General features: G+C 39.8%; 1 protein-coding gene across 1 annotated transcript in view; it reads left to right on the forward strand.

The window, feature by feature from the left end:
• Nucleotides 1-19,492, forward strand: part of AGMO (alkylglycerol monooxygenase) — a 265,665-nt gene extending 246,173 nt beyond the window's left edge. The window contains exon 13 of the mRNA XM_074943355.1: nucleotides 17,103-19,492. Within this exon, the coding sequence (XP_074799456.1) occupies nucleotides 17,103-17,183 (81 nt within the window). The 3' untranslated portion in view covers nucleotides 17,184-19,492. The remainder of the gene's footprint in view (nucleotides 1-17,102) is intronic.
• The last annotated feature ends 7,877 nt before the right edge of the window (nucleotides 19,493-27,369 follow it).

Genomic DNA, 27,369 nt, shown 5'->3' on the forward strand with positions numbered 1-27,369 from the left:
CCCCTTTGCTGTACCTCAGCTTACATCTCTGTTGGTGTACAGACAATAGTTTAGTTTTTTCAGGACTTAGATATCTATCCATCTATCTATATTATACCAAATTAAATCTCTAAGAGAACAAAAGTGACACAAATCTCTAAAGGAAAGAAGTTTACTAAATCTCTATATGTGTGTATATATACGTGTGTGTGCGTTGTGAATATTGTCAGTAACGACTTTTTAAAGACAATACTTTCCAGGGGTGTTACCCAGGTTTTAGTATTTGTTACTACCACAAGTTCAAATGCAAAATATAATTATTTTATGCTCCCCAAGGTCTCTTCTCAGTCTCTTCTCAAGATACACTTACACTGCAGCTTTCACAGCTTGGGCAGACATACATGCCCTACCTTTGCTTGAGCTACCATGCCAAAAACAGCAATGTGGCCATGGCAGCATGGGAAGCAGCTTGGTCTAGGCACTTGAGTATTTTCCTAGGATCTCGGATGTATTCAGGGGGGCGGTTAACTTGATCCACTGTGTGTGCCACCATATGACACTGCTCTTACACACTAGCTCAAGCAGAGTTAGTGTGTCTACATCTACCCATCAGGGGAACTATATCTCCCAGGTGCAGTATGGACATAGCCATGGTCTCTGTGGAATGGTATCCAACCCCCTTTTCAGATTCTTAAATTTGGGAAACAAGTGCTAGTCCCATGGTCTCCTTCAAACTCCCCTTGAGTCTTTGCAACATCAGTCTACAATTGTCACAGCCTGCAGTAGGGTGAGAGCCTGCAATCTAAATCCAACAAATTGGTAAAGTCCCTGGAACATAATCATTACAAAAAGAAAAGGAGTACTTGTGGCACCTTAGAGACTAACCAATTTATTTGAGCATGAGCTTTCGTGAGCTGTAGCTCACGAAAGCTCACGCTCAAATAAATTGGTTAGTCTCTAAGGTGCCACAAGTACTCCTTTTCTTTTTGCGAATACAGACTAACACGGCTGTTACTCTGAAAATAATCATTACAGCAGACCCTTCTGGTCCTTGAGCTGCTCCACCACTGAGTTCTTTTGTCTAGCTTTGACTCCTCTCCTATATATAAATGTCTCAGCCTCCTCTTGAGTTCCTATTAGTTACCCAGAGTTACTCTCCAAGAGTGTATGTCCTGCCGGGCTCTTTTGCCCACAGTGGAAATCACCAAAGTAGCTTCAAATTGTTAATGAGCACACTGAGTGCCCACCACACCCAATTTCTGGATGATTTGACATCTCCAGCAGTCACCTTGCCCAGCTCCAGGCACGGGGCAAGGAGGGAGGAGAGAAGCCATTTCCAGGTGGCACAATGCCCCGAGACTTGAGTAGAAGAAACTTTTATCGAGGAGATCCAGCTGTTCCCCCACCCCACTTTGAGACATTAGACCAGAGATAGGGAGAATTATGTGTGGTGGCACTGGAGGGTTGCCTACACCAGCCCTGAGACTTTGGGGTTTTGGAGAAAAGGACTATAGTCAAACAGCAGCCGCTCCCCGAACTGAGACATCAGGTGGGGTAAGAAGTGGCCTAAAGAAAGGCGAATATGAGCTTGGCCAAGTGTAGGCCAGCCCACACTGTCATACTTTCAGGACACTGGGCCGGGACCCAGAGAAGAGGGAGGGGCCAGGACCTCCTACCCATCCCAGATTCCCCCACACCTAGCCCTGTGACAGACTGAACCAGGTCTTTATTGACAAGGAAGCCAACGAAGCTGTCCGGAGATCCTGGACACATAGGATGAAAAGAGAGATTGGGACAGTAGGCCCTGACCACTGGGCCTGCTGATCAAACTGACAGTCCCTCTACACAATCTAGAACTGTTTGAAAACCTGATTTGATTATCCATATGAAAGACAATAAACAAATCCTTGTTAGTTTGAAGTTTCTTTCTCTCTCTAAACATATACACACACATATAATTTGTAATTCACCCATCATTATAGAATTGAATCGAGGTACCCAGAGAGTCTTCAGGTTGTTTCATTTGAAGGAACCAACCAACCATTGTATCCACAGGTGAGGCCTAATCCAAAGGCAACTGGATCCAAAGGAAGTACTTCAGTTAACTTTAAAGGCCTATGCCAAATATCTGTGCAAGAATAAATCATTATTTTGTATAATTCATTACGGGACTGTGACTATTCCTTCTGTGGGAGGAGCATCTTATCAAGATCCTTCCTGCTCAATTTTGCACCCTTTGCAAGGGCCTCTCACAGTCACAGCCTCCCTTCTTGGGGAAGTACAGGAAAGACTCCCATTGACTTCAGTGGGATCATGATTAATCCCATAATAAGACATAAAAAATGAAGAATTCAAATCCATAGTGCTGCAGCTCAAAATCTTGTGTATAATCTCTTAAAACATGTACAAGTTAATGTATACATTTAACTAATAAAAAAATCACTTTCACTAATGAACCAAAACAATGAATTAACATTTGTGCCCAACCTTTTCTGTGGTACTTCTTTATCTTCATCGTCCGTTCTCCCTGAATTTACATATATATCATGGTAACCTATGACATCCCCCTCTCAGATTTATAACCTCGTGATTTTTTTCTTACTTCGTGAAGTGAGACGGAAGCTGTTTCTGTTTTACAAATATGTCCCATGCTATTTTTTCAAACCATCCTGCCTGTCCTTTATTCCAAAATGATTTTCCTCTAGTCCTTACAATATCTGTAACAAATCCCTTCAGAGATGAACCACTCTTGTCCATCAATAACTGAGAATAATTCCCTTAGCAATCAGTAGAGGACACAGATGTCATGCTCTGAGCTGACTGTAATACTCTCTCCTCAGGTTTGATCATCATCTCATCGCTATGCTACTCCTATTATTGCTATATAAGTCTTATATAATATTACCTTGCTGTCAAGCCATTTTACCATCTGGACATCATTTGGTTTCTGACACAATATTTACTCCTATGTATTTGTGACTACAGTGAAGCAAGAATAGATAGTTGGACCCTTTTCATTTTTAAATGGCTGGGGTCTGATCCTGTATCCTTTAGGTCAGTACTTCCATAGACTTCAGTGGGTCCTCATGTCAGTAAGGCCTACAATATCAGGCCCTACTTTATAAATATACTATTTTTGTCAGAGATGGATGTATATCCTTATTGCCCCCCAAGTCGATGATATGCATGATACCACTGTGATGCTTTGGGGAACTTGGGTGTTGGCGTTCACTGTTTGTTACTTGCAAGGCAAGGTTTGGACTGGAAGAGTCCTGAAGAGTTTGCTGGCAGAACAGACAAGCTGATGTGTCAAGGAGCAGACACACATCTTAGCAGAAGCAAAAATCTCATTTGCTGACGCTGAGAGGGGTAACACAGAAACTCCATAATTCTGGAAACCTCAGCAGATTGTCACAACAAAATTCATTTTCCAAGTTTTCTTTGTGCTTCAAGATTTAAATATGCAGGCTTTCAGGAAAAAAAGTAATGTTCTAAAACTTCTAAAAATATGCTTTGGCTGACATACATGTATAACTGCAGAAGGTCCCCACACTGATACTGCAGAAAAGACTTTGAAATAAGTGTAGCTTTAAAAGACTTACTGATCTGATAAGATTTAGTAGAAGGGCAGCTAGGAGATAAAAGGAATTAATACTGGAGAATATTTTTAAATAAATGAAACTAGAGAGACATAATACTATGCCTGTTAATGAGATGTCAGCAAAACCATTTTGAAGCTTAATAAATGAATACTGGTTATAGATGAAAATTGTGGCATGCTAATTTAAACTTGATGAAGAAAGATTTGGGGCCTTATTCTCATTTACACTAGGCTGCCTTACGCCATAGGCCTCTTTACACTGTGAGAGTGGTGTAAAGGAGCCTTAGTGTAAATGAAATGTTAGGTCTTAATTTAAGCACATTCTGTTTTCACAATGCAGAAACATGAAACACCAAACTAACACACCATAGTCACCTCTTGCTTCCCTACCATTGGTCTAACAGCAACATGATCAGCCCCTTTGCCTCCTCTAGATCTTTGCCTATTTCAATTAAAATCACTACAAGCTCCATCCCTACATCCTTTCCCTCGCAAAAAATGTACCCTTCCCGGCCCAGAATCACTCACCCATAAGGGTTCTGTCCTGAGTGACAGCAGCCTTTCCTGATGTTCCATTCCTACAGTAACAATTGTGTGCTTCATCTACTTGGTTTCTTTTATCTTTGAGGGTGTGGTGCCAGGCTGCATAGCTCAGTTGAGCCAAATTGGCCCCAGTTCTGTTCCTCACATTTGGCTGTCCTTGTGGTCTAGAAATGACCACTCTAGGTATGACCACAATAGCTGGAAAACTTCCCTGGACAGCCCCCAGAGTAGACCATCCAGACAGATTCCCAGAGGACATCTGCAAGGAAGTCATCAAAATTGTAATTCTGGCAGCTGAATCTTGACAAGGCTCTGGGGATTGGGTACCAGCTTGGGAAAGCAGCAGCAAAGCTGTCAGTGCAAGTACCCTGGTATCCTTTTCCAGCTGTGGAGTCAGATGTGGAGAAGGTGTCTCTCTCTTGGTCATGGTTGGCAGTAGAGTTTCATTGCACAACAGCATATTTGAACAAAACGTCTTGATGAGCTGTGGGGAAGGAAGGAAGAAACCTACAGACTGCTCCATGGCTGTTTAAATAGCCAGTTGCAGGTCTCCAAGGAGACAGCATGAGGCATCTTGCCTGGAGGGTGCCTTGTCTAGCTTATGTTTGACACATTTCAACACTATCCAGCAGTCTCACAGGACCAATATCCAGAAGAGAGCACCATGAGATTTTAGCTCCTCAGGAGGAGGAAGAATCCCTTCCCTTGAAAAGGAATCTTTTGGTCCCTTCCCTATGGCCCCAGTGCTTCAGCCTCTGCAATGGGAGAGCTGAGATCAAACATCCCTTTCATTATTCAGTGTTGTTACAGTAAGCAATGACTGCTCAGTGTGACACACTGTCCCCCTCTAGTGATATGCCAAATAGAGATTGCTGAGCCTGCTACAGCTTTGACTAATAGAGAGGTGTCTTTTAGCTCAGCCAGTAGCAGCTCATGCATTAAGAGCAAAAGGTCCTATGTTTGATCCTCGCTGCCGATGACCTACCCTGGGGCATTGGTTTTATATTATTTTACATTTTCTGTTGCACTGCTGGTGCAGAATCACATCATCTTGCTTTGCAATTAATTCTTCTGGAAGCACTACACATGAAGGGCCTGGATCAGTGCATTCTGATGGTGCTGATAATACTCAGCACTTTCATGGAGCTTTTTGTACTCAAAGCATTTTTCAAGCGTTAACTAGCCCTCACAGTATGCCTGTGAGTTGGTAGATAGGTGTTTTCTCCATTTTACCTATGGGGAAACATTTCAGGATGGCAGCCAGGTGCAATTGTTAGCCAGTGCAGTGGAGGAGCAGTTTTTAAAAAAGCTTTAAGGTGAGTTGCAAGCTTAAGTGCGTGCTAGAATCCTGCTTTTCTCAAATGTTGCCCTACAGCATATGTCTTTTCAGCTAGGGTGATCTCTGTTGGTTCACAAATTGATATACCAATCTGAAATCAATCATTTTCATTATTCACATTCTATCCTGCTATATGCAAATCAGATGTAACTATAAGCAGTCAGATCTTGGCTGACCTTTCACGAATTATCAAATTGCTTAAATTTGTTTAATTAAACCCAATCTTGAAAATACTTTAGATGTCAAATAACACTATTTGGGGAGGGGGGAATTAAAAGTGTGTGGAGGAAAGTTAGAATAACATTACCTCATAACATTGTAAATTGTCCAGATCAGGGATTCTGCTGATATTCGTGTCTTGTACAGCTCTCATCCAATTCTCATCTCTTAATAAATAAATGAGAATAATAACCAAGTAAGTGCAGTAAAATATAACCGCCAAATTCATAGCTGGTGTAACTCCATTGAAATCAATGATGTAGCTAGTGCTGTAAAATATAATGGGCCAGATTCATAGCTAGTGTATCTATCAGTGTGCCTTCATTGTCTTCAGTGAGCTAGATTAGGAATAAAGGCTCAACATTTCAAATTCAAATGCACATTTTGACCTTCATCCTGCAATTTAACATAAGAAACTAATCTTCTCTATGCAAAGTGGATAGGATATATATGTAAAATGTTTCTTTATAAGTTCAAGATCTTTTCCAGTAATATGTACTATCATTTTTCTTGGAATAACCTCTGCTTTCATAATGAAGGGCTTTATCCTGGTCGTTAAATTTCTGCTTGAGATGGGGAGTGTTAGGGCATGCTCACACTTTTTTTTCTTTTTTTTTTTTTAATAGTTTGAAAGACAGGAAAAATTCTTTTGAATGTTTTCAATGTTTATGTAATCAGTACCCGTGTTGCCAAAGCATACTTAAAACAGCTGGATGCCTGCTGCTTTCCTCCCCCTTTGTTGGAACTGCTGCCAGAACAGGTAGTCAAAAACGGAAAGTAGGGAAAAATTCAGGCATCTGTGCTCTCTCTCAGGAAAACAGCTGTGGCTTCCATAGGAAGCACTCATTTTTTCCCATCAGCCAAGACTCTGGATACCCTTGGGTCCTCTTTTGGCATGGCTAGCCAAGTAGGATGCAGTTTATGGCTTAGAACTTATGAGAGAAACCATTTGGGCAGTCCCATCCCTGGCAGAATGCTGAGAGAAATTCTCCAAGCTGCAAGCCACATGTGAGCCTCTGACCTCTTACTAGCACACCATGGGAGAGGTTAACAATTGTTGAGACTTCAAGCATCCCTTTGACATACAAATAAAACAATACCAAGTAACCTTTCCAAGGCATAAGAATATTCCAGATATAGTGTCCTTTCAAATCTAGGATTCAATTTAGAAAAAAATCTTGCAATAGGAAAGATGATATATTTCTCCAAAAATAGAACCTGGATTTTTTTTAAGCTTTTTACGATCATTAATGATATAGTGGTGTGTAACTTTTTTAAACACAAAATTAATCATGAGATACCAACAGATTCTCACACCATTCTTAGGTCTTGCATGATGTAGTACAGATACATGAGAGTGGTATTCTTAAATGGCTGGAATAAGGTAAGGAATACATAAGATCAGCTTGCTGGTAAGGATGTGACTCATTGATCATGTAATTAGAAACTGTATTATAATATACTGGTATGGGAAAATTGATAATGAAAAGCTGGTTAGAAATTTTTTATATGAAGCGCCTCATAGAATGGGTTAAATGTAGAGAGCCAGATCTATCTATCTTAGGTACATCGATGCCATCCATTACTGTAGTATCTGAGCACCTTACCATCTTCAATGTATTTATCCTCACAACAACACCTCCGTGAAGTAAGGAAGTGCTGCTATCCCCATTCTACAGATCAGGAACTGAGGCAGAGAGAGATTAAGGCTATGTTTACACTTGAGCAGGGGATGTGATTCCCAGCTCGAGTAGACATATTCACTCTCATCAAACTAGCATGCGAACAGTAGAAATTTAGCCACGTTAGCATGAGCAGCAGTGGTGCAGGCTAGCCACCTGGAGCACAAACCCATCTGTACCCTCTGAGTATGTACTCAGTGTAGCTAGCTGGGCTACCGCGTGCCGCGGCTCAGACTACCACAGCAAACCTACTATTTTTAGCAAGCTAGTTTAATGAGAGGTAGGGAAGGTATGGCTATGGGAGCTGGGAATCACACATACACCCCCAGCTCAAAGCTCAACGCATAGACGTAATATAAGTGACTTGCCCAAGGTCACACAGAAAGTCCATGGCAGAACAGAAAATTGAACCTAGGTCTGTTAACTCCCAGAGTACCACTTGAAGGGGATTCTCCTTGCCTGGCATAATCTGGGGGTGGTAGATAGCTGTCTGCTCACCACCCACTCCCTTCTTACTGGTGTAGAGTACATGTCAGAGGCATGACAAGGGTGGGGCTGAAACCCATTGTAGCTGCTCTAACTTGTGACAGGGGCTGGTTCAGCCTTGTCCATCCCCAGGGGAAAGAGAAAAGATAGATTAGAGCCAGTTTTGTCTCCCCATCTCAGCTGTGCCAAATACATCTGAGGACTGACACCAGAGAGCCTTGTCCAAAGCACCCACAAAGGCTGGCTACAGCAACCAAATCCAAATAGTCACTATGAGGTGTTGTCTAGGGTAAACATTCTCATTTCTCTAGACAGAGACTCATGAATAAGCTGACCCCAGGGGCCAGTTGTTGGAGTTGAGGACTTCCTTTCAGACTATGTCTACACTATAAACACTAGCATTTGTAGTGTGGACATTTCCTACGCCGATGGAAGGAGTTTTTACGTCAATATAGTTAATCCACCTCTCCGAGAGGCAGTAGCTAGGTCAATGGAAGAATGCTTTTGTTGACCTAGTTGCATCTACACTAGGGCTTAGGTCAACCTAACTAAGGTGCTTTTGGCACAGAATTTTTCACAGTCCTGAGCGACATAGGTAGGTGATTTAATTTCTGAGTGTTGATCAGGTCTCAGTTGCAAAGCAGCTGATCAAAAGAAGCATTAGTAGCTTTGCCCATCTGAATGTAGAATGCTCAATATTGAGAACAAGGGTGTGATCAAGAAGAGGTGACTTCTGGTCTGAGAAGTTTCCCAAATGAGAATTACAAGGGCCATGACAGGACATGAGAACAAACAACATGCTGAGAGTAGGACAGAAAGAGAGACCAAAAGCCAGAAAGGGAGCTGCTTTTCCAACAGCAGGGCTGGAGTAATCCAAACACATTTTCTCTGCCTTGGAACTAAAAAAATACTCACAATTTACTGTTCTTGGCCTTGCAAGGGGTTTGGCCCTCAGGCTGGGATGTGTCTTGTCTGTCTAAAATGTGGATGTGTATCTTCTATGGCAAAATTTTCCCTTTAGAGTATCAGTGAATATTAGCATATTTCTCTTCTCTTCAACTGTTCAAAAGGCTTTTTGTGCAATGTAGACCACTTTGACTAATCTCCTTTTTTCAATGAAATGCTTAACTTCTTCCTGCGGCATTTTGGATTTAAGGACAATTATGGTCTCACATGAACTTCTCTCCTGGCTTGGTTTCCCTCAATCTCATTCACTGTGCTGAAACTCCCTTCAGTTTGTCACTCGATTGCTTTATCCCTTTCTTCACATTCTATCCCTAGGTCACATTTTGTCTTAGTCACTGTAGCCAGCTCTTTTCTACCATTTCTCTTTGACATATGCAGCAGAGTTTTCCTGTCAGAGATCTAATGTCTCAGAGCAATTATCTGGGGTTGAGAACTCTTTTCCCCCAGGAATAACCTTGTTTTGGGACTTGAGGCATACAACCTTTTCTCATCAGGGTAATTAAGTGAGTAGAGATCTTTTGCTTTGTAGGCATCGGATCATTCTCCCTCCTTTCCCCCTTATCTCTCACACAGACACCATTCCAAATAGCTAGTTCTTGGTCTTGTTCACCAGCTTTACTTTGGCCTTTTATCTCATGTACTGTCACAATGGCACCACTCTGAAATGACAATACATTTACATAAATATTATTATTGCTAACACTGCAACCTTTCATTGTGAGGTTGAACACTGTTACATCGTTCTCTTTTCTAATGGTCCTCTTCTTAATATAGTATTAGGGAAATATTGTACTAGCTGGAAAGAGAAACAAGGGGATTTATTTACTCCTAGGTCTTTAGCTGTTGCTCATAAATATTAAGTATTCAGAGAGTAGAACCCAATCCAGAATTCTGTAATTTTAGAAGTTCAGTCATTTTACTGGAGTATGCTATCTGCAAGTCATTTCATTGTACGAGTTATATGATGTGATCATTGCAATAATAGGTATATGGATGGGTTCATCCTTGGTGCCAATCCATTTAAGCGAATTTGTCCCATCATTCCAATAAAAGTTCATTCCCCAGAAAAGAATGATTAAGAAATATAGTATCTAAACCTTTTTTAAACCCATAAACCTTACTGGCCAATAGCCCTAACTCTGTCCCTGGCAATGTACACGTTCAGCACTTCTTGTATATAGTATTGCACAAAAAACAGTTCTGAACGTGATTAACGATCAAAACTCTGCAATAAACTATTGACTAAACTAAAATTAATTCCACGTGTCTTGATTTAAGGTTAAAAAACTGCTCTTCATACATAATTTTGTTAATATTTTATGAAATGACATAGTTCTTCTCAGGTGTGTCTGTTTTACCCTCTCTCTTGTGTTGGAGTTATAAGTGATGCAGTGATGTGTATATAATTATTCTTCAGCTGCTGACAGGCATAAAAGTAAATGACATGTTACATCTCAATGAGTGCATTTCCTGTAAATATATTTAAGAAAATAAACTCCACAGCCTTTGTAGTCAAAAGGGAATGGGACCATTTCAAGTATTACATTTCTGCAATGAACAGCTTCTAATAAAACTTTCAATCTCACTTGGCCTGTTAATGTATAGCAGATTAAACCAGTATGTTTACTCATGGAGACATTTTAAGGTTTTGCCTACTTGGCTTCTATGAAAGCTTTATATTTTAATTTTACAATATTTTAAATCAAGTCAGATTTGTGAGAACTACTGGCAGTCATCCATTCCTGTTGCTTCTTAATCTTAGAATTTTAAGTGAAACTGAAAAATAGAAGATTTAAAACAGAAATGAGATATGACATTCTGCCTTTGCTACCTTTGCTGAGCTGTGATCATAGATAGAAACCCCATACGTTTCTCAGACTTGCTTACCAGTAATGGTTTGTTAGTATATTAAAAGCACGCATTCAGTTCTTTTCATCTTCAATGAGCATGAACTAGTTTATGTTCCCAACAATCCTATGTGATGAATCTGCTAAGCAGTAATAGGTCAGTTGAGGGCAGTAAGATGAATTTGTGAATAGTGAATCTGCTGCTGCTGCGGCTCATCTTTTCTGCCCACTAGGGATTTAGTGCCAGTAAAGGATGATCCAGTGGTAGCAGGTGAAAAATGTATGTTCTTGCCAACTCTTGTGATTTTTATTGCAAGCCTCTTAAAGCCTCAGCTCCGGGAGTCATGTGGCTACATCAGAATCTCCGCTTTCATTTAAAAAAAATAAATTTCTAGCCCTCATGGCTATGGAGGCAAACTTGAAAATGTAAACAGTTCAAAAACAAGAAAGTGAATAAAATGACTTCCCCTCCCCAAAAAAAAATGAATGAAGAATAAACATGATTTTTAAACTACTCTCCTGATTTTTTGGAGCTTTCTCATCATTTTTGGAAGCTTGGAGTTGGTCATGCTATGGGACCCACCAGGTGTTAGGGCATGGTTCATAAAGCAGGCTATCAGGGACTGTGTCAGGGCAAAGACTGTGGTAGTACACCATTCCAGTAAAGGTACAGTAAATCATATATATTTCCCTTGTATAGACAGGAAATTTTAGGCAGACCATTCCAGTGCGTTAGCAAGGTCACAGAGTATATTTTTGCAGTACACTTTTTACCTGCCTGTTAAAATAAGGGATCAAAGCTGCTCCAGTGGGAGTTTTGCCAGTGACTACAATCAGAGCAGGATCTCTGGTTGGTTTGTTTACCAGAATTAAACATTCAGAAAGACGAGATGAATATAAAATGAGACAACTTTGTGATATAACTGAGTTATAGAGCACTGTCTAAAGTTACAGGTTGGGCTCCACCCTGTTTTTCTAGAAAAGAAGATAGAAAAAAAATTCCATGATAATACTGTGATCCAAGATGAAATGCTTGTGGGTGGATGAATCCATTTGTGTGTGTTGCTGGGATTTGTAAGTTATAATGATGGCTGACAATTTACAGCTACAAAAGATATTGGGTTCTTGGAATGAATTAGCACAACCATAAAGCATAAGCTTGGACCATCTACTGAAGTTATTTTTAATAGGTTTTATGAATGTGTAAGCAGAAAGTTTTGTTTTGTTGGGTTATTTTTGTTTTGTTTTGTTTTTTTTTAAACAGGAAACTGCCTCAGAGAAAGTCAGATATTATTTGGGTTTGGAAAAAGGAAGTTTATCTCCCAACATCAATTTAATTATTCAATTAATCCAACATATTTTAAAGTTGAATTAGGAATGTATGGAGTGGAGTAAGGACACTTATGGGAGGGAATAATCTAAATATATATTGCAATACAATATTTTCAGGCAATCTTCAGACTGAACAACAACAAAAACAAGATGCAGAGAGTTGTTTTTTTCATTTGTTAGCAGAGTACAGTGCTGATGCAATCTCCAGCTTGCATTAACTCACGTTTCATTATTGCTTCAATACAAGATAAAAGTATAAATCTCAGAGTCCCTTGGAGATAGTATTAATAGCAGAACAGTGGTGGCAAAGCTTTCTGTTCCAGCTTACCGGTACAATCAGAGGATCAGCAATAGAAGTCGGAGCTTTTGAGGGACGTGTCAGTGCAGTAATTTGAGGGGGAATGGCCTTTCCTCTACAAATAAACTGTGTCAGTCAAAAATAAGAAAATGAGTTTTCTGCATTCCAAATTGGTAGATATCTTTGGCAGACTTTAAGTGGGGATTGTGTTCATGCAAAAACATCCTAACCTCGATTTTGTATCTAGAGACTCTTTTGAGAGCCACGGTAGCCTTGTATTTGAAGCACTGGCTTGACATGCAGGAGATACAGATTCAGTTGCCAGCTCTGCCACAGACCTGGGGTGAGTCTGGAATGAGGGCGAGTCACGTAGTCTTCCAATCCTGCCTCTGTAAAATGGGCATACTAACATTTTCTGTGCTCTTTGAGGCACAGGAACTCTCCAGGGCTGTGTGTACAGTGGCTAGCACAAGAGGTTCAGATCTTAGCTGCGGCCTTTTGAGGCTACTGTAGGACTCTTTAGTAAACAAGGAGAGTTTAAAGCACTCCAACATAGTTGAGAAAAGGTCTACATAGCATTTTCCTCTTACTTTTTCATCATTTGTTAGGAATTAAATGTAAAGCTAATGAGCTATGCTCTATAGCAAGAAGCCACTCCAGGAGTAAACTACTGGTGCTCATCTCAGTTGGTTGAAGAGATATAGCTTTCAACCTTGTGCATCACAACACATCCAAGGCATGCACTAATAGCCTGCTAGTGCACATGCTATCAATGCTTATTGCTATATTATGAACGGCTTGGAGTGTTGAGAAGTGATTTAAGCAGGACCTAACTAGTTAACATACAAAAGGAAGAGAAAGGCCTGGTCTACATTTAATATTTAGATTGACATAACTATGTCGCTTGGGGTGTGAAAAAAATCACACACCCATGCACTGTAGCTAGGCCAACCTAACCCTCCATGTAGACACGGCTAGCTCAATGGAGGAATCGACCAAGCTACCACTGTGTAGGGAGATGGATTACCTACAGCGACAGAAAAACCCTTTCCATTGCTGTAGGGAACCTCTACACTACGGCACCACAGCAGCATAATTACAGTGGCATAGCTGTGCCACTGTTGCGCCCATAGTGTAGACAAGGCCTGAGTCAACAAATTACTTAAGCCCAAGCGTAGCTATAAATTCCATTGAAGCCAATGGGACTATTCATGTGCTGAAAGTTAGGCATGTGTTTCAGTACCGTGCTGTATTGGGTCCTAATGTCTTAGCTCTTCAGGGCGCCAAGTATTCCTGTGAGCTGCCTTAGTTCTCATCGAAATCAGTGGGTGCTGAAGGTACTTAGCACTATGCTAACCAACCCCCATGCTCTAGAAATGCCCAGTCTGTATGATCAGAGTTATACTGTCTTTCTAAGAATTGCATGGGAAATACAACTTTAATACAAATCAAAGTGCCACTTTAAACTGAATGCATGGTCTACCCAAAAAAAAAAAAAGGCAAAAGAAACTTTTACTTCCTTTCCCACGCCATACACTTCCAAACCCCGTAGCCAGCACACAGCCTGAGAAATCGGACTGGGCATTGGGGAGATGAAGAGTTAGGGTGGAAGGAATTCCCCTCCTCCTCCCCCAGTTGGTCTACAGGCACTATTATAGCTTTTTAGTCACAGCAGTGTCTGAGGCCTCTACACTCCACCTCCACATGGGAAATGGCTGCTCGATCTGCATTGTTGCTGATCTACTAGTAATGTGTAGCTTCTCTGCTGCCCTGTTGCTGCCCAGCCCCAAAAGAGCACACAGGAAGCGCAGATCTATGCCCATTCTTTCCACATCCTGACTTCCAGCAGAGCTGCAGCAGGTCTCCTGCCTAGATGCATCTCTTTTCTCTCTTCTAGCTAACTCTGCCCCCTCCAACTGATTTATATGTAAAAGCAGGAAGATCACTGTAAAACTAGTGTTCAGTGCTAGTATCACAACCAATAAGCTCATGTATTTGAGGAATCTGGAGTGCTGTGCCCAAACACTATCTTATCAATGTGGAACACTGTTGTACCACCACTTAAGTGTTTATTCGAAAGTTTACACTCATGTTTATCAGCAACTGGCCCCCTTGAAAAAGATGCTAACAATGGCTTTATTACTAGTGTAGACAGAACAAAGCCATTTTCAACATCTTGGCAGAAAGCATTTTTGAGACCCGTTAGAAGCAAATCTCAAGGACTCTTTCTTTAATGACTTTTAGAAAACTTTTATCTTGTCTACTGCAGCTGTTAAACCATTGCCAGCACCAGCTCAAGTGGAACCTAACGCTGACAACTGTCTTCAGCATCAAGTCAATTGCCTAATGTGGATAGGGCATTAGTATCATACCAAACCTACCTGTGCAGGTGCAGGGAAGATTATTTTAGCGCTAAGCAATGAAATATTTACTGAGAGCATATGCTGTGATTCTAGACATAGACCTAATCCAGAACGAAAGAGTATACGATCTAGCAATTGTAAAACAAGTATGATGCACATCTTCAGACACAGACTATGCAGCACCAGTGTGATCAAACGCTAAAAAGGAAATAAAAACCCTATGGAGGATATGAGACTACAGTTATCCCACCCAAAAAACCCAAACTCCACCTTTTATACATTGACTGGATCCCTGCAAAAACATAATTAATGCTAACTAATCCTGGAAATGCATATCAGAAACACTGCTACATATGGGACTGTGGTTTTAAAACCGTTCTGGTAAGAGGTCTTGGAGAGATACAATATATACCGGGTTTTTATTTTTGTTACTATTGTTCTGATTCAGCTGCCATGCAAACCACATCTATTTATGTTAAAGAAGTTTTCCTCATTCATCAGTGTAAACCAGAGGCAATATGATGGGCTATTTAAAGCATCAGTTGTCAGCAACAAACTTATAGTACAAAAAGGGAAACTTGACTTCCGCTAAGAATTTTAGAACAGTTTACAATCTTGCAAATTTAAGCCCTAATCCTGCATTGAGATTTAACAGGAGCATCCCAAGATTTCATGTGTACTAAGAGCCCAAATTTGCAATGCCCTTGTCAATGTCCTTATCTGCATGAATAGTTCTATTTAGACTAATGTGGACAATTTAAATGAGAGAGTTTGTATGAAAAGAACCTAATGAAAATATGGACGTGTTTGAAAGAGTGTGCTCCCCTTCCATCAGTATAAATAACAGATATGAAGTTTGATTTCATAGTTATCTGGGTAATAATACTACTGCAGTCACTGGTAGCAACTGCTAAAATTAAGATTGTAAAACAGTTTCCATTATAAATCTGTTTTCACTGGCTACAGCATTCTGAAAAATATATCTTTTGGGCTAAAATGTTCCATGCACGATTGCTGCCCACAGTACATTTTTTTATTTAAAGTCTGAGGGTGAAACTGTCAGCTCTTCTGGGAGAGGGGGAAAAAAGTGCTTTCCCACTGTTTAAAATAAAACAAAAAACTAACCATGCTTTTTTTTTTAAACCAGACTATAACAAAAATGGTTGAACTTTGAAAATTGACATGTAAATAATTTTTAGTGAGGGGCAAGGAATAAAGAGTCTGGACAGGGAATGGCAATTTCCAGGTGATTAGTCTGAAAAGTATATATTGAGTTTATACAGCAGAAAATGTCAGTAAGCTGCAAGGTGGGCACTACGTGGGAGGCACACTATGCATGCCTGAGCAGTTTAGGAAGTGTGCATTTTCCAAAATGTGTTCAAAGGTAGCAGTCGGGTACATTTATGCTCTGTCCTGCTGTCCACAGCCTTTAATCTCCCCAAACTTTCTCGTTATTTTAGTGTAATCACTAGATCACACAGTCTGTTCAAATTTCTCAGGCTCTGTTGCACAGAATGTACTGGAGGATCCAGAGAAAATTAAAATCTATGACCACGCAGCGGGCTTCTGCTCAGTTCCTCCTGTGGTTGGCTCAACTGGCTTTAGGTCAGCTTTGTGGCAGTGGAGCAGCACAGAACTGTTGTGATGCAAGGTTGGATGTGGCCCATTTATATTCTCTGCGGTTTTTTCCCACTGGCGCAGCCTTATAGTTTCATGAATGCAGTACTTTGCATTTAATATTAGCAACCCTGAATTTAGTAGGCATTGAATCAATATTTTTTGTAGAACTCTGAAGCCAAACTAATTCTGCAGAGTGTGATTTGTCATTCTGGATATAACAGCTATAATTTGAAATAGTCCCCCACCAGCCTACATTGCATTCTTTAACAAACTCACAATAAAGAGTTTAATTTAAAAAAAGAGAAGGAGAAGGAACTGCATCACCCCATTTAAAAAATACACCCATGATTTTTTTTCCAACTTATAATAGTAATAACAATCTCAGCTGAGGACATTTCCTGGGGCTTAATGGCCCGTGGCTGTACTTCAGGTGATCATCATCTACCAGCCGGTCATTAATCCCCTAGAAATGCCCTGTTCCTCAGTCATTATTGCTTAAATATGTTTCTTCTCTAAATAAAATACTTCTATATTTAATGGATCTTCCAGGGATAGATGTGTTCTTTCAGTGGTAGGGACTGAAAGAAGTTTAGTAACATGTCAAGGAAGTGCAAACTATGAGAAGGGGAGAAAAACTCTTTCCATTAAATTCCTAAAGCCTGTAGACTCCAACATCTATTCTTCATAATTTAACAATATGCCTGGAATTCTTATATTGATGTGTCTCTTGGGAGAGTTCTGCTTTTTATCCATTTACCATAATTACTATATAATTTTTAACTAAGAAAGCTTCTCTAATGTTTTTCACTCTGCTCTTTATATTGTAGGTTTTATTTTCACTCTGCATTGCATTCTGGGGAGTACAAATTATGAAGCAACTGATCTCCAATACAGCAAAACATCAGTGAATTATGGAAAGAGCCCTTGGGAATATGCTTCAAAGTTGCTTGAAATAAGTTGACGGTGCCTCTTTCTGAAATGCAAGCATTTCACACAGGCTAGGTAGGAATCATGATGTTTTATGAAGGTTTGAAAGATGTATTAAAAATGGTCATGTGGTTTTATTTGATCTTTTAAATATTGATTCTCCTGCCTACCCAAGTTAAATTTAAGGTCCCTATATTTTTTTCTTGTGCTTTCACGGCACTTTTTTTTTACATTCAAGGGATCACAATATTCTTAAAAAGCATGTAAAAATAATAGCATTTTTCAATCACTTTATTAGTACGTAACCATATGTGGAAAACATTCTTCACAATAGCAATAATTAAAATCATATTTGTTGCAACCTGGTAGTCTCCATAGAGACTAAATCTAAAAGAATGTGAATGTAAATTTTTCCATAATGATTGAATTACAGTAGAATCTCAGCGCCGTGCCCAATTGTGTGTTCATAACATACAACTACATAAGGATGAGTAATTGAGACAGGAAAATGATTTAAAACAACATGATACAATAACTGATTTGTATTAATTGAAATGTTTTCAATTAACTAGATGATATATCATATGTGTTGTATAATGCAGGCTTGCAGCTTAGGTTAATTTGTTTAAGGAGTACACCCACATTTACCAACAACTTTAGGACTGACCTCACCAACACTGACACAAGCGAGTTGCTCCATTGACTAAAGTAACTCCTGTCACAAAGCATTTGCAGGATCAGGTTGTTAATTTCTAGTTGCCCTGACCCCCACCCGAACCCCCAGACACACACATATCAAAGTGATCCTAAGGGAGATGGATCTATTGTCCTGTGTGAGGTGCTATTTTGATTATTTCTAGTGATATAGGAAAACGGGGGGAGGCTCCGAAAAGCAAGATTAGCAGAAATAGAGGAGATGGGTTGTTTTTCTTTCCTTATGCTTTTCCAACTTTTAGTGGTTCCAAGACTAAAAAAAGAAAATACTCAAAATCAAGAAGCTAAAAAACTTTAGGATGCCTTGCAAACTTCAAACTGGTGAAAATACCTGGATTAAAATGTAGTTGTATTGGGTTTTTTGTTTTTTCATTTTTCTCTACAGTACTAAGATGTAGTAATAGAGAGCTCAGATGTGCATAAATATCCTGGTTTTAGTCAACCCACAGTTTTAGACTTTAGCTGTAGCAGAGAATTGATGCCAGCATTTACAAGTTGGATGCCTCCACCTGGCCACCTAACTCTATATTTAAATAAAATGGGTTTGATTTTCAGTGGAGTTGAGCATCAGGCCTATTTTTTACCCAAAATGTTCAGTCAATTAGAAAGACAAATTGCTTGTGCCTATCACCTGGGGCTATGCTCAATCCCTAAAATATGTTTAATTGGGAAAACAGGTGTCAGTTTGAATAGAGATGAGTCTCAGACCTTTCATAAAGTGTGGGAATGTTTGGATCCAGGGTTTTGATTCAGACCCTTTTCTAAAAGATGAACAAATTGTTCCTTGGGAATGTTAGAAGTATTCAGATTAAAAGTATTGGGTTTAAATCCTTAATTCATAAATTTACTCATACATTGGTAGAATTCTAATCTCTGATTAAGAGATTAGATAAATGAAATCAAATATTTCTAACTCAGATTGTGGAAATGTGATCTAGTTGTTAAAACACAGGCGTAGTAGCCAACAAATCTAGGTTTTATTCCCAGTTTGTGACCTTGACCATGTAACTTATTCACTCTGTGCCTCAGTTTTCCCATCTTTGAAATGGAGATAAAAGTACCTACCTCACAAGAGTGTTGCGAGTTTGATTTAAATGATGTGGATAGGTACCATGGAGATGAGTGTGCTATATTATTGCTAAATGTCACACATTTTACATTGAAATGTATTCACCCATCAGCAGCAATCTTTGAAAGCTCCATAAACAGAATAATCTCACTGGGGTATCTCCAGAAGGAAAGGAAAAAATGGCTGATTGAGCTAAAACTCCGCAGGTTCCTATAATGTTGGTTGCAGCCGATCTTCAAGTTCCCATGTTTCTGAATGCAGTGTGTGCACTAGAAATTTGTATTTGAGATGTGTAATATTGAAATAGCCAAATGACTGTTTTAATCTGATTATAATTTATTAAATTAATTTTAAAATTACCATAACTAGTGTCATTTATTTATATGTAGTAGTGAAAAGAACATGATGTCTAAAGTAAGCATAGGTTAAGACTTTGGACTGTCAAATTATTTCACATTTAACATGAAAATCTTCAGAATTCACAGGGAGTATCCAAAAATAAATTCAGTAATGCAAAGAAAAGGAAGTCAGAAATATAAAAAGGTGAAGTAATTTATGATGGAATACCAGGGCTGGATTCTGTGCTGTGCCTCCTGGATAACTCATCCTACGTGGAGGGGCAGAGGTGGTTTTATGCAAAAGACTCCAGCCATTGCCTGCACCACCCCTTCCAACTTGCAGCCATTCTCAGAGCATGTCCAAATACTGGAGTCTGTGAGGTGTGGTTGCTGTAGGGCTGCCGGCTCTAAATCACCAGAGTCGGGCCCCTACTTCCTATATAACCCTGAGTTTGAGAGTTGAAGTCAAATTATTAGATGTTTACGTTCTCCCATTCCTCTTTAAATTGCAGTGCGCTGTAGTTATTTGGAAACATTTCAATATTCTTTTATTACTCTTTCATTTCAGTATACACATTTGCAAGTGAATTTTCTTAAGTTATGGACTAATAGCACTGAGCAGAAGAAGACCCATTCAGAGGCTGAAAATGAATCAGCCAGCCAGGGAAAACCACTCTCACACATTAGCAAGGCAGACAGTAGCTTTGCATGGTCACATAATACCTTGTTAGCCGTCAGATAAGGGGAAATGATCACCTTGTCATAAGGTCTCTGTTTCTAGGAGGCTTCAGAGTCAGTGTGGGCCAGTGAATTGAACGGAATTAATTGATTAAATTAATTAAATGTTAACTGCAAACACTGCCTTGTGCTAATAGATGAAACAAGCAATGCTCACTTATATTTTGGTTCTTCTTCTCTCTTTCTCGCCTACCTCCCTGCTTTTCTTTTTTAAAGGGCCCGTTGCTCCTTTTCTTGGCATTCTCCATATGCTTTTTATTTGAACAGTTGTCTGGAAACAGCTGATATCAGATGAATTCTAGGAGGGCATCTAGTGAGAAAAATACTATTGCAGACCTTATAGAATTTTTATGGGTAACTCTTTTTCATAAAATGCCACCACCTCATGTCCCCGACAACTCAAATGTTCTGCATGCAGAGTCGCTTTGGGGTCCCCCTGCTATTATTTCTTTTCCTTCTGTCTAGGAGATAAGTCATTCTGGTGGACAATATTTTAGACTCCACTGGGATCTGGGCAGAGCTGTACAGGGGTGTTAATAGCTGCCCTTTGACTGGTTCTTTGATCTATAGACCATGACAGAGCCAGTCAAAGCTGTTGGGTGTTCTCAGCCCTATCCGCGGGCTCTGTGTGTCCCCCATTTTCCCTTTCAGGTTTTACAATTTACCCTAAAATCAGTAGGGTTCTGCCACTGATGTCTAGAATATTCCCTGAAATTTTGGAATGGATCAGATGTGGTGTTCCAGAGTTATCCTGTTACATACCAACTAACACAGAAATCCATCAAGTTTAGTGTAGGGCCTCGCTTTGCCTGCGCAATCACTCATAGACTTTAAGGTCAGAAGGGACTATCATGATCATCTCGTCTCACCTCCTGCACATTACAGGCCACAGAGCCTGTAACAGATCCATAAGCTCTGAAGTCCTCAACTCATGATTTAAAGACTTCAGGTTACAGAGAATCCACCATTTACTTTAATCTGTGTTCTCCACTCATTTTTTACTCCCTTGTGTTAAAGGGTCAGATTCTATTCCCAGGCTGGTTACTTTTTGCTACTCAGGTGGTGCAAAGGAGCCCGTCTGGCCATAGCTGGCCAGGTGAGAATCCTCCCAGCAAAGGTGAAACACTCGGCTGATGTAAACAATTTTGCCAATTCTTGCAATTTTGTCCTGAGTCTTGCTATGTTTGTTTTTCTTAAAGCTTCATCTCCTAGAGTCATGTGATTACATCAGAATCTCAGCACTCTTTTTATATTTTAAACAAGTTTCTAGCCTTCTAGGTTGCAGAGAAAAGCCTGAAAACATGAACAGTAAAAGATCAAAAATGAGAAGGTAAATAGAGTCAAACTTTTTTTTTAATCTCATACTTGTTAAGTCAATTTGAGGCCTGCCTCCTGATTTTTAAACACTTTGGGCTGATAATACTGGGTGTAAAACTGTGAGAGCTGTCTCCTACCATCCTCCTTTGCCCCAGCATTGAGGGATGTGTCACAGATTGGAGGAGGGCAGAGGCAGAGTACAGTTGGCATATAGCCCTGATCCACAGATGGCATGTCGTCTCTTTTGGCCTGGGGCTGGCACAAACTGGCCCACAGAACTGTCTCAGCCACCCAGTACCCCTGCACTGAGCGGATCTCAGCACAGGAGAGAATCTGAGCCATAATATGCTGTATTATCTGTTATATCACGTCTTTATGTCTGGCACTTTCTGTTCATCTGGATGCCTATAGGCTTCTGCATTCTAAGTTTCTACATGGGAAGCAGGTGTACAAATATTGAAAATTAAACTGCAGATGTAAAGCCGAAATAAGACATCTTGTATAGTGGATCGACACTTCTATTTTAAAGTCAGGGCCAATGGAAAGCTTGGCTCAGACCTTTGTCATCTTTGCCCCAACTATGGAAAACAGCAGAAAAATGTGGAAACATTGACTAAGTATGATCTGCTGAGTGTCCTTGTGTTTATGGTTTGGCATTGAAAAATCATACAAAATTAATCCTCTTTTTTCCTACCTCTTGCTATTTTTAAATACTTCCTTCTCTATTCCTTCTTGTCTTCTCATTTCTCTGTCTCTCTCTATCCATTTATGTGTATTGTGTGTATATATTTACATATTTCTATAAAATATACTGGTCCTCTTCTTGCCTGTTATGATTTCCCATGTGTGGAAGGAAGTACATGAGGACATGTGTTTCATATCCACATATGTTATACTTTGTATGTATGTTACATATGTGAGCTTACTACAACAATAAAGATGGCTCCTTTCATAACAGTGCATATAAGTCTAGATATACTTATATGTCCAATATTCAAAACACAGAGTAAGCTACTTGTAGTGTTCACATATGTTGCATACATTTTCGCTTCACATGTGCCTGCCTGTTTTCATCTTATGATTCCTCCTTTATTTCCATCTCAGCATTATAGCACTGTCCCTTTCTCTATTCATCCTCTCCTTCTCCCTTCCCTCTGTTTTCTCTATGCCTCAGGATGTACTGCTACAGATTTCACATGCAGAATTACTGCAGGGAAGGCAGGCAACCCAGTAGCAATAATGTCTGATTAAAAGGAAGAAGAAAATCACGGAGCATTTCAACACTATCGAATTTGTGATTTTATTATGACTTAGATTTTTCCAAAGTCCTTGAATGTGAGCACTTTATCAGCACATAAATTGCAATTTCAAAAATGTTTGCCAGAAATGGAAAAAACTATATAAAGAGAGTTAAAGTTTGATTTTCAGATTCAAGAACTGTCTGTTAGCATATTGCATGTGATCATGTTTCTCTCTGGCATGGAGGATAAGAGTCCTGCCCTTTGGAGATAATGAATTAACTTTAGCTCAAGTAATAGGAGCTTATGGTTTTAGTGTTGCGGGTGCTGGGTTCTCTGTCCACTCTTACCTGGGGTCTGTATTTATGTGGCCATGGACTCATTACAGCTATTCATTCTAAAGGAACAAATTTGTTTCACTTCTGATTGTACCCACAATGGGGGAAAGTGGTTTTTGTGATGGGATGTTATGCAGAGCAGCAGCTTAGATGTTTATTAAAGCTCTTAATTTTGGAAAACAAGTTCACCAAGTCTTGTGCCTTTTTTCTACCCACCATTGTAAAATGGTTTGCTCAGTGGTGTCTGAATGAAGGACTGAAAGATGATGAGGTGTGGGTGGGAGAATTGGAAGTAGTATTTTTGAGGTGCTGTGTGTGAGGATGACTGAAACTAGGTTGGGTTTTTCCTGCATCTCCTTTTAATTAAGCATGTGGTCTTAACTTGAGTTAAGAACTTCAGATTGGTGCACAGAGAAGGGGAAATATATCCAGGCCCTGCCTATCTAATCAATGTACACTGGGGAGTCTTGACAATTATTTACTGTTTCTACCAATATTTCCAGTGGATGGATAAGTAGCTTTCAAACTGGGACTAGCTTTCAGAATGGCAAAAATGAAGTGGGCCCACTGTACCACTGGCATCCAATGAAGTGAGCTGTAGCTCACGAAAGCTTATGCTCAAATAAATTGGTTAGTCTCTAAGGTGCCACTAGTACTCCTTTTCTTTTGGCATTTCTAATCCACCTATCAACATAGTAACTAGGCAGCAGGTGACCACTAGCAGAGCTAATCTTTCCTCACACCTTGCCCTCAAGGGAAAAAGCCCACCAGGTGCTGAGGGCCAGCAGAAGGTCTAGGGACCACTTGTCCCACTCAAGCCCTATTTTGAGTACTTAAGTGATGCAGAGCCTTTGTGCAGGCCCTCTGCATAGGGATGCATTTCACCCAAAGAGAACAAGAACTGAATCCTGGCTCGCCCTTGTTGAGGTGAATAAGGGAGGTCAGAGGGTTAATTGGACCATCTCCATCCTTCCTACCTTTGCACACTCATGGAGGGGCAGCCAGAATCTTCATCATAGCATACAAAGATTTTATTATTTGCATGCATATGTTCTTAACAATAAAGAACAATGAAGTAAATATAACAGTCTCTTGTATAGAAGCAGAATTGTTTCTCAATAGTGGATTTTTAAAAACTTTGTTGCAAGAGGCTTTCTATCTGTGCAAATAATTAGGAACTAGATAAGGTGCCAGCATATGATGCCGAAGAATGCATATCTAGTTTTGGATTTTGTAGGTCCAATAAAATTTCTTGTGCGCTGCAAATTGCTTCCTCACTGCAGCTCTTTATGTCAGCTGTTCATATTTTCCATGAAGAGTTATGAGGTCTTTAAGAACCAGCCTGAGACATTGCCCATGCAAATGCACGAAATGGTTTAGTTGATGGGCTTAAATGTTGCTGATTTTTTTTGCTATCATTCTAAACAGCCTATAAAAAATGAAATTTCAAGTCTTCTCCCCCACATTTCCACACATGGCAACTGGAAGGTGGGGTTTGGAAGCATGAAGAGACAGGAGATTTTTGCATAGTGTGGGAAAAACAGCTGCATAGCGTGCAGCAGACCACCAGCAGTGCATTAGGGGAGAGAGGATCATCTGGAGGAAAGGAGTAGGAGGATGACAACTACATGAGGAGGGCTGGGCGTAGCAGAGAAAGGCACAAAAGTGAATAGCATAAACTCCAGTTTACCTTTTTACTGGACATCTAGGCTACTTCTACACTACGCACCTTTTAGTGACATAGCCGTGCCGCTAAAAGGTGCACAGTGTAGCGCTCTTTGTTGGCAGGAGAGTTCTCTTGCTAACAAAATTAATCCACCCCCAACGAGAGACAGTAGCTTTATCGGCGCTTTTCGTTGGTAAAACTTTTGTCATTCAGGGGGTATTTTTTTCAGACCCCTGAACAACAAAACTTGTATCAACAAAAGTGTAGTGTATACAAAGCTTTTATCTTCAAACTAAAGGTAGCATTAGCAGAGGAAAGCAATGTAAAAAGAGCAGGCACTGCAGGAAGAATAGCACTTGAGCAAATTGCTCATATCAGATAAGACTTGCGGTCATTAAAGATCCCCTGGTGCTTTTTCATCAGCACACAACTATTTAACCCTGGTGCTCTTTCCAAATCTGGGTTAGGAGCATTCGCTCTCTTAAATTGTCCATGCAATTTCAGCTTGATATGTTGTGAGTTTTTTTTTTTATTCCTTGACCTTAATTATTATCACGTTGCTGTGCATGTTTAAAAATCTGCCATGTTCCACCACACAGCTGGCTGTATTTCATTGGTGAGTGGATATATACTGCATATTCTGCAAAACAAGAAAATGGCTTTTCTGGTATATTACATGGATTTTCCAGTTTTACTCAAGTCAAGGAAATGAAATGTGCTGGTGGCTTCAGGGAGTCTACGAGTACTTGCAATGCAATTCCTTGTGCTCCTGCCAGACTCTGCTCTACTGGGTTTGTAAACATGTTACTGACAATATGCTGGGGCCTCCACAGCACTGGCCATTATGGCTGTGAGGAGGAGCATTACCTAGCAAATTTCTCCAGGCCCTTTCCCAGCACTGCCAGCATGAGTATTACTAAATGTGCTTCAAACATTGCCAGGTAGCCTAGTAGGAAAAATACAATAGTGCTGTACATTTATTTTGATGAGTTTTCAGATGCACAGAAATAACAAAAATATAGAGTAGGATTTTTATATTTTACAGTATTTTGTAAATATATACAACCAGACGTACTGTATGATATAGCAGCCATTAAGATGTTAATCTTTGCCAATTATAACTCCACAGTTATTAGAGGTGTTTTTTATTCTAAATCTAAGGGCAAACTGTGGTAATAGCCAGTACCACTGTGTAGTAATAGCAAATGTAGACCACTGTATTCTTGATTAAATATTCAAAAGAGTAACACAATATACCAAATTCAATCCTACAGCCTGTACTCAGTCATAATTGCCAAAAATATAGGTCACTATTTTTATGGTTTTTTTCTGGCGATTTTCTGGAAAAGAAAGTTCTATAGTGATCTAAATAAGCAGCAGGATATTCACTACTAAATAGTCTACCTTAGGATCTGCTTTTCTGCTAAGGGGATCTCAGAACAACAAAAACATCAGTGCCTACATCTCTGTATGGTTAAAGAAGTTAAATCAGAGCCCTGATATGGGGACCAGTAGATACACCACTGCAGTTTGTCAAAATCTAATATGTAGAATTTTGATTACCCACATATATTAGGTTGTGGTCAAGAAACCAGCGTCTTGTGGAGAACAAAATTATTATATATGACTCATGAAAAACAAAAGAGAAAGCTCATCGCTCCATTCCCAGAGAGCTGATCCCAGTGTTGCATGACCTCAGGTTCCACGTCTAAGAACTAGAATTAAGTTCATTCTCTTAATTCTATATATATAATAATTTTGTTCTCTGCAAGACACTGATTTCTTGCCCACTATATGTGGGTAATCAAAATTCTATATATATTCGGACAAACTGCACACAGTAGGTAATAGCACTAAGTGCGTTTCTTCTTGCTGTCTATCCCTCTGATTATGAAGGGAAAGGGGAAATGAGCCATAAAGGCAGGGAAATGTGTTCTCAAGTCATGTTTCCTGCCACACAATTTGATTATCTAGAGAAATATGTTGAATGTTATATTTACAGCCTGAAGTCCTATCAGCTGTTTCTTTTTCAGCTTGTTATAGTTGTGACAACTGTGGTCCTTCAATGTTGTGCCCCTGCACCAATGTAATACAGATGGAAGCATAGAGCAGGTAGAATTCCATTCTGTATGTGACTTTTACAGTGCTGCAGAAAGTGATCGTCTGTGTGTTGTTGGCTGGTGGGAGCACACTGTTCCTGATGCTTTATTACTTGTGTTGTTGTAAGGTTGGGTACCATTCTCACATCTTTTGTGGAAAAACTACACAAATGTGATAATCAGCCAGATCACAGGATCCTCCTGCTGGATGTGGGGCATCCGTACAAGAGCTCCATCAAGGGATTAGTACAGCTGTGCTGTGCGATTTCAACAATGAAAGAGATGCTTTGTGCAAAGCATCTACTATGCAACTGAAAGAGGTCACCTAAGCAAACTGTTTATGTTATGTTGTCCTTCACTCAAGGACAGGATGCCTACTTTTCTCTCACAGATTGAATACAAAAGAGAATTCTCAAAGATAAAGCTCCTGTTGGCAGCAACATATCAGAGATGATTGATGGGAAAGAAAAGAGAAGCTCCTTCTTTGAAGTTAGGTGGCAGGTGAAAAACAGAAGAGACAGCTCATCGCTCCGTTCCCAAAGAGCTGATCCCAGTGTTGCATGACCGCAGGTTCCAGTTCTAAGAATTAGAATTAAGTTTATTCTCTCAATTCTAGATGTATAAGTCTACCTCTTGTTAGAAAGTACCCA

Source organism: Natator depressus, chromosome 2 (genome assembly GCF_965152275.1).
Source record: "Natator depressus isolate rNatDep1 chromosome 2, rNatDep2.hap1, whole genome shotgun sequence".
In the NCBI taxonomy this organism is placed as follows: domain Eukaryota; kingdom Metazoa; phylum Chordata; order Testudines; family Cheloniidae; genus Natator; species Natator depressus.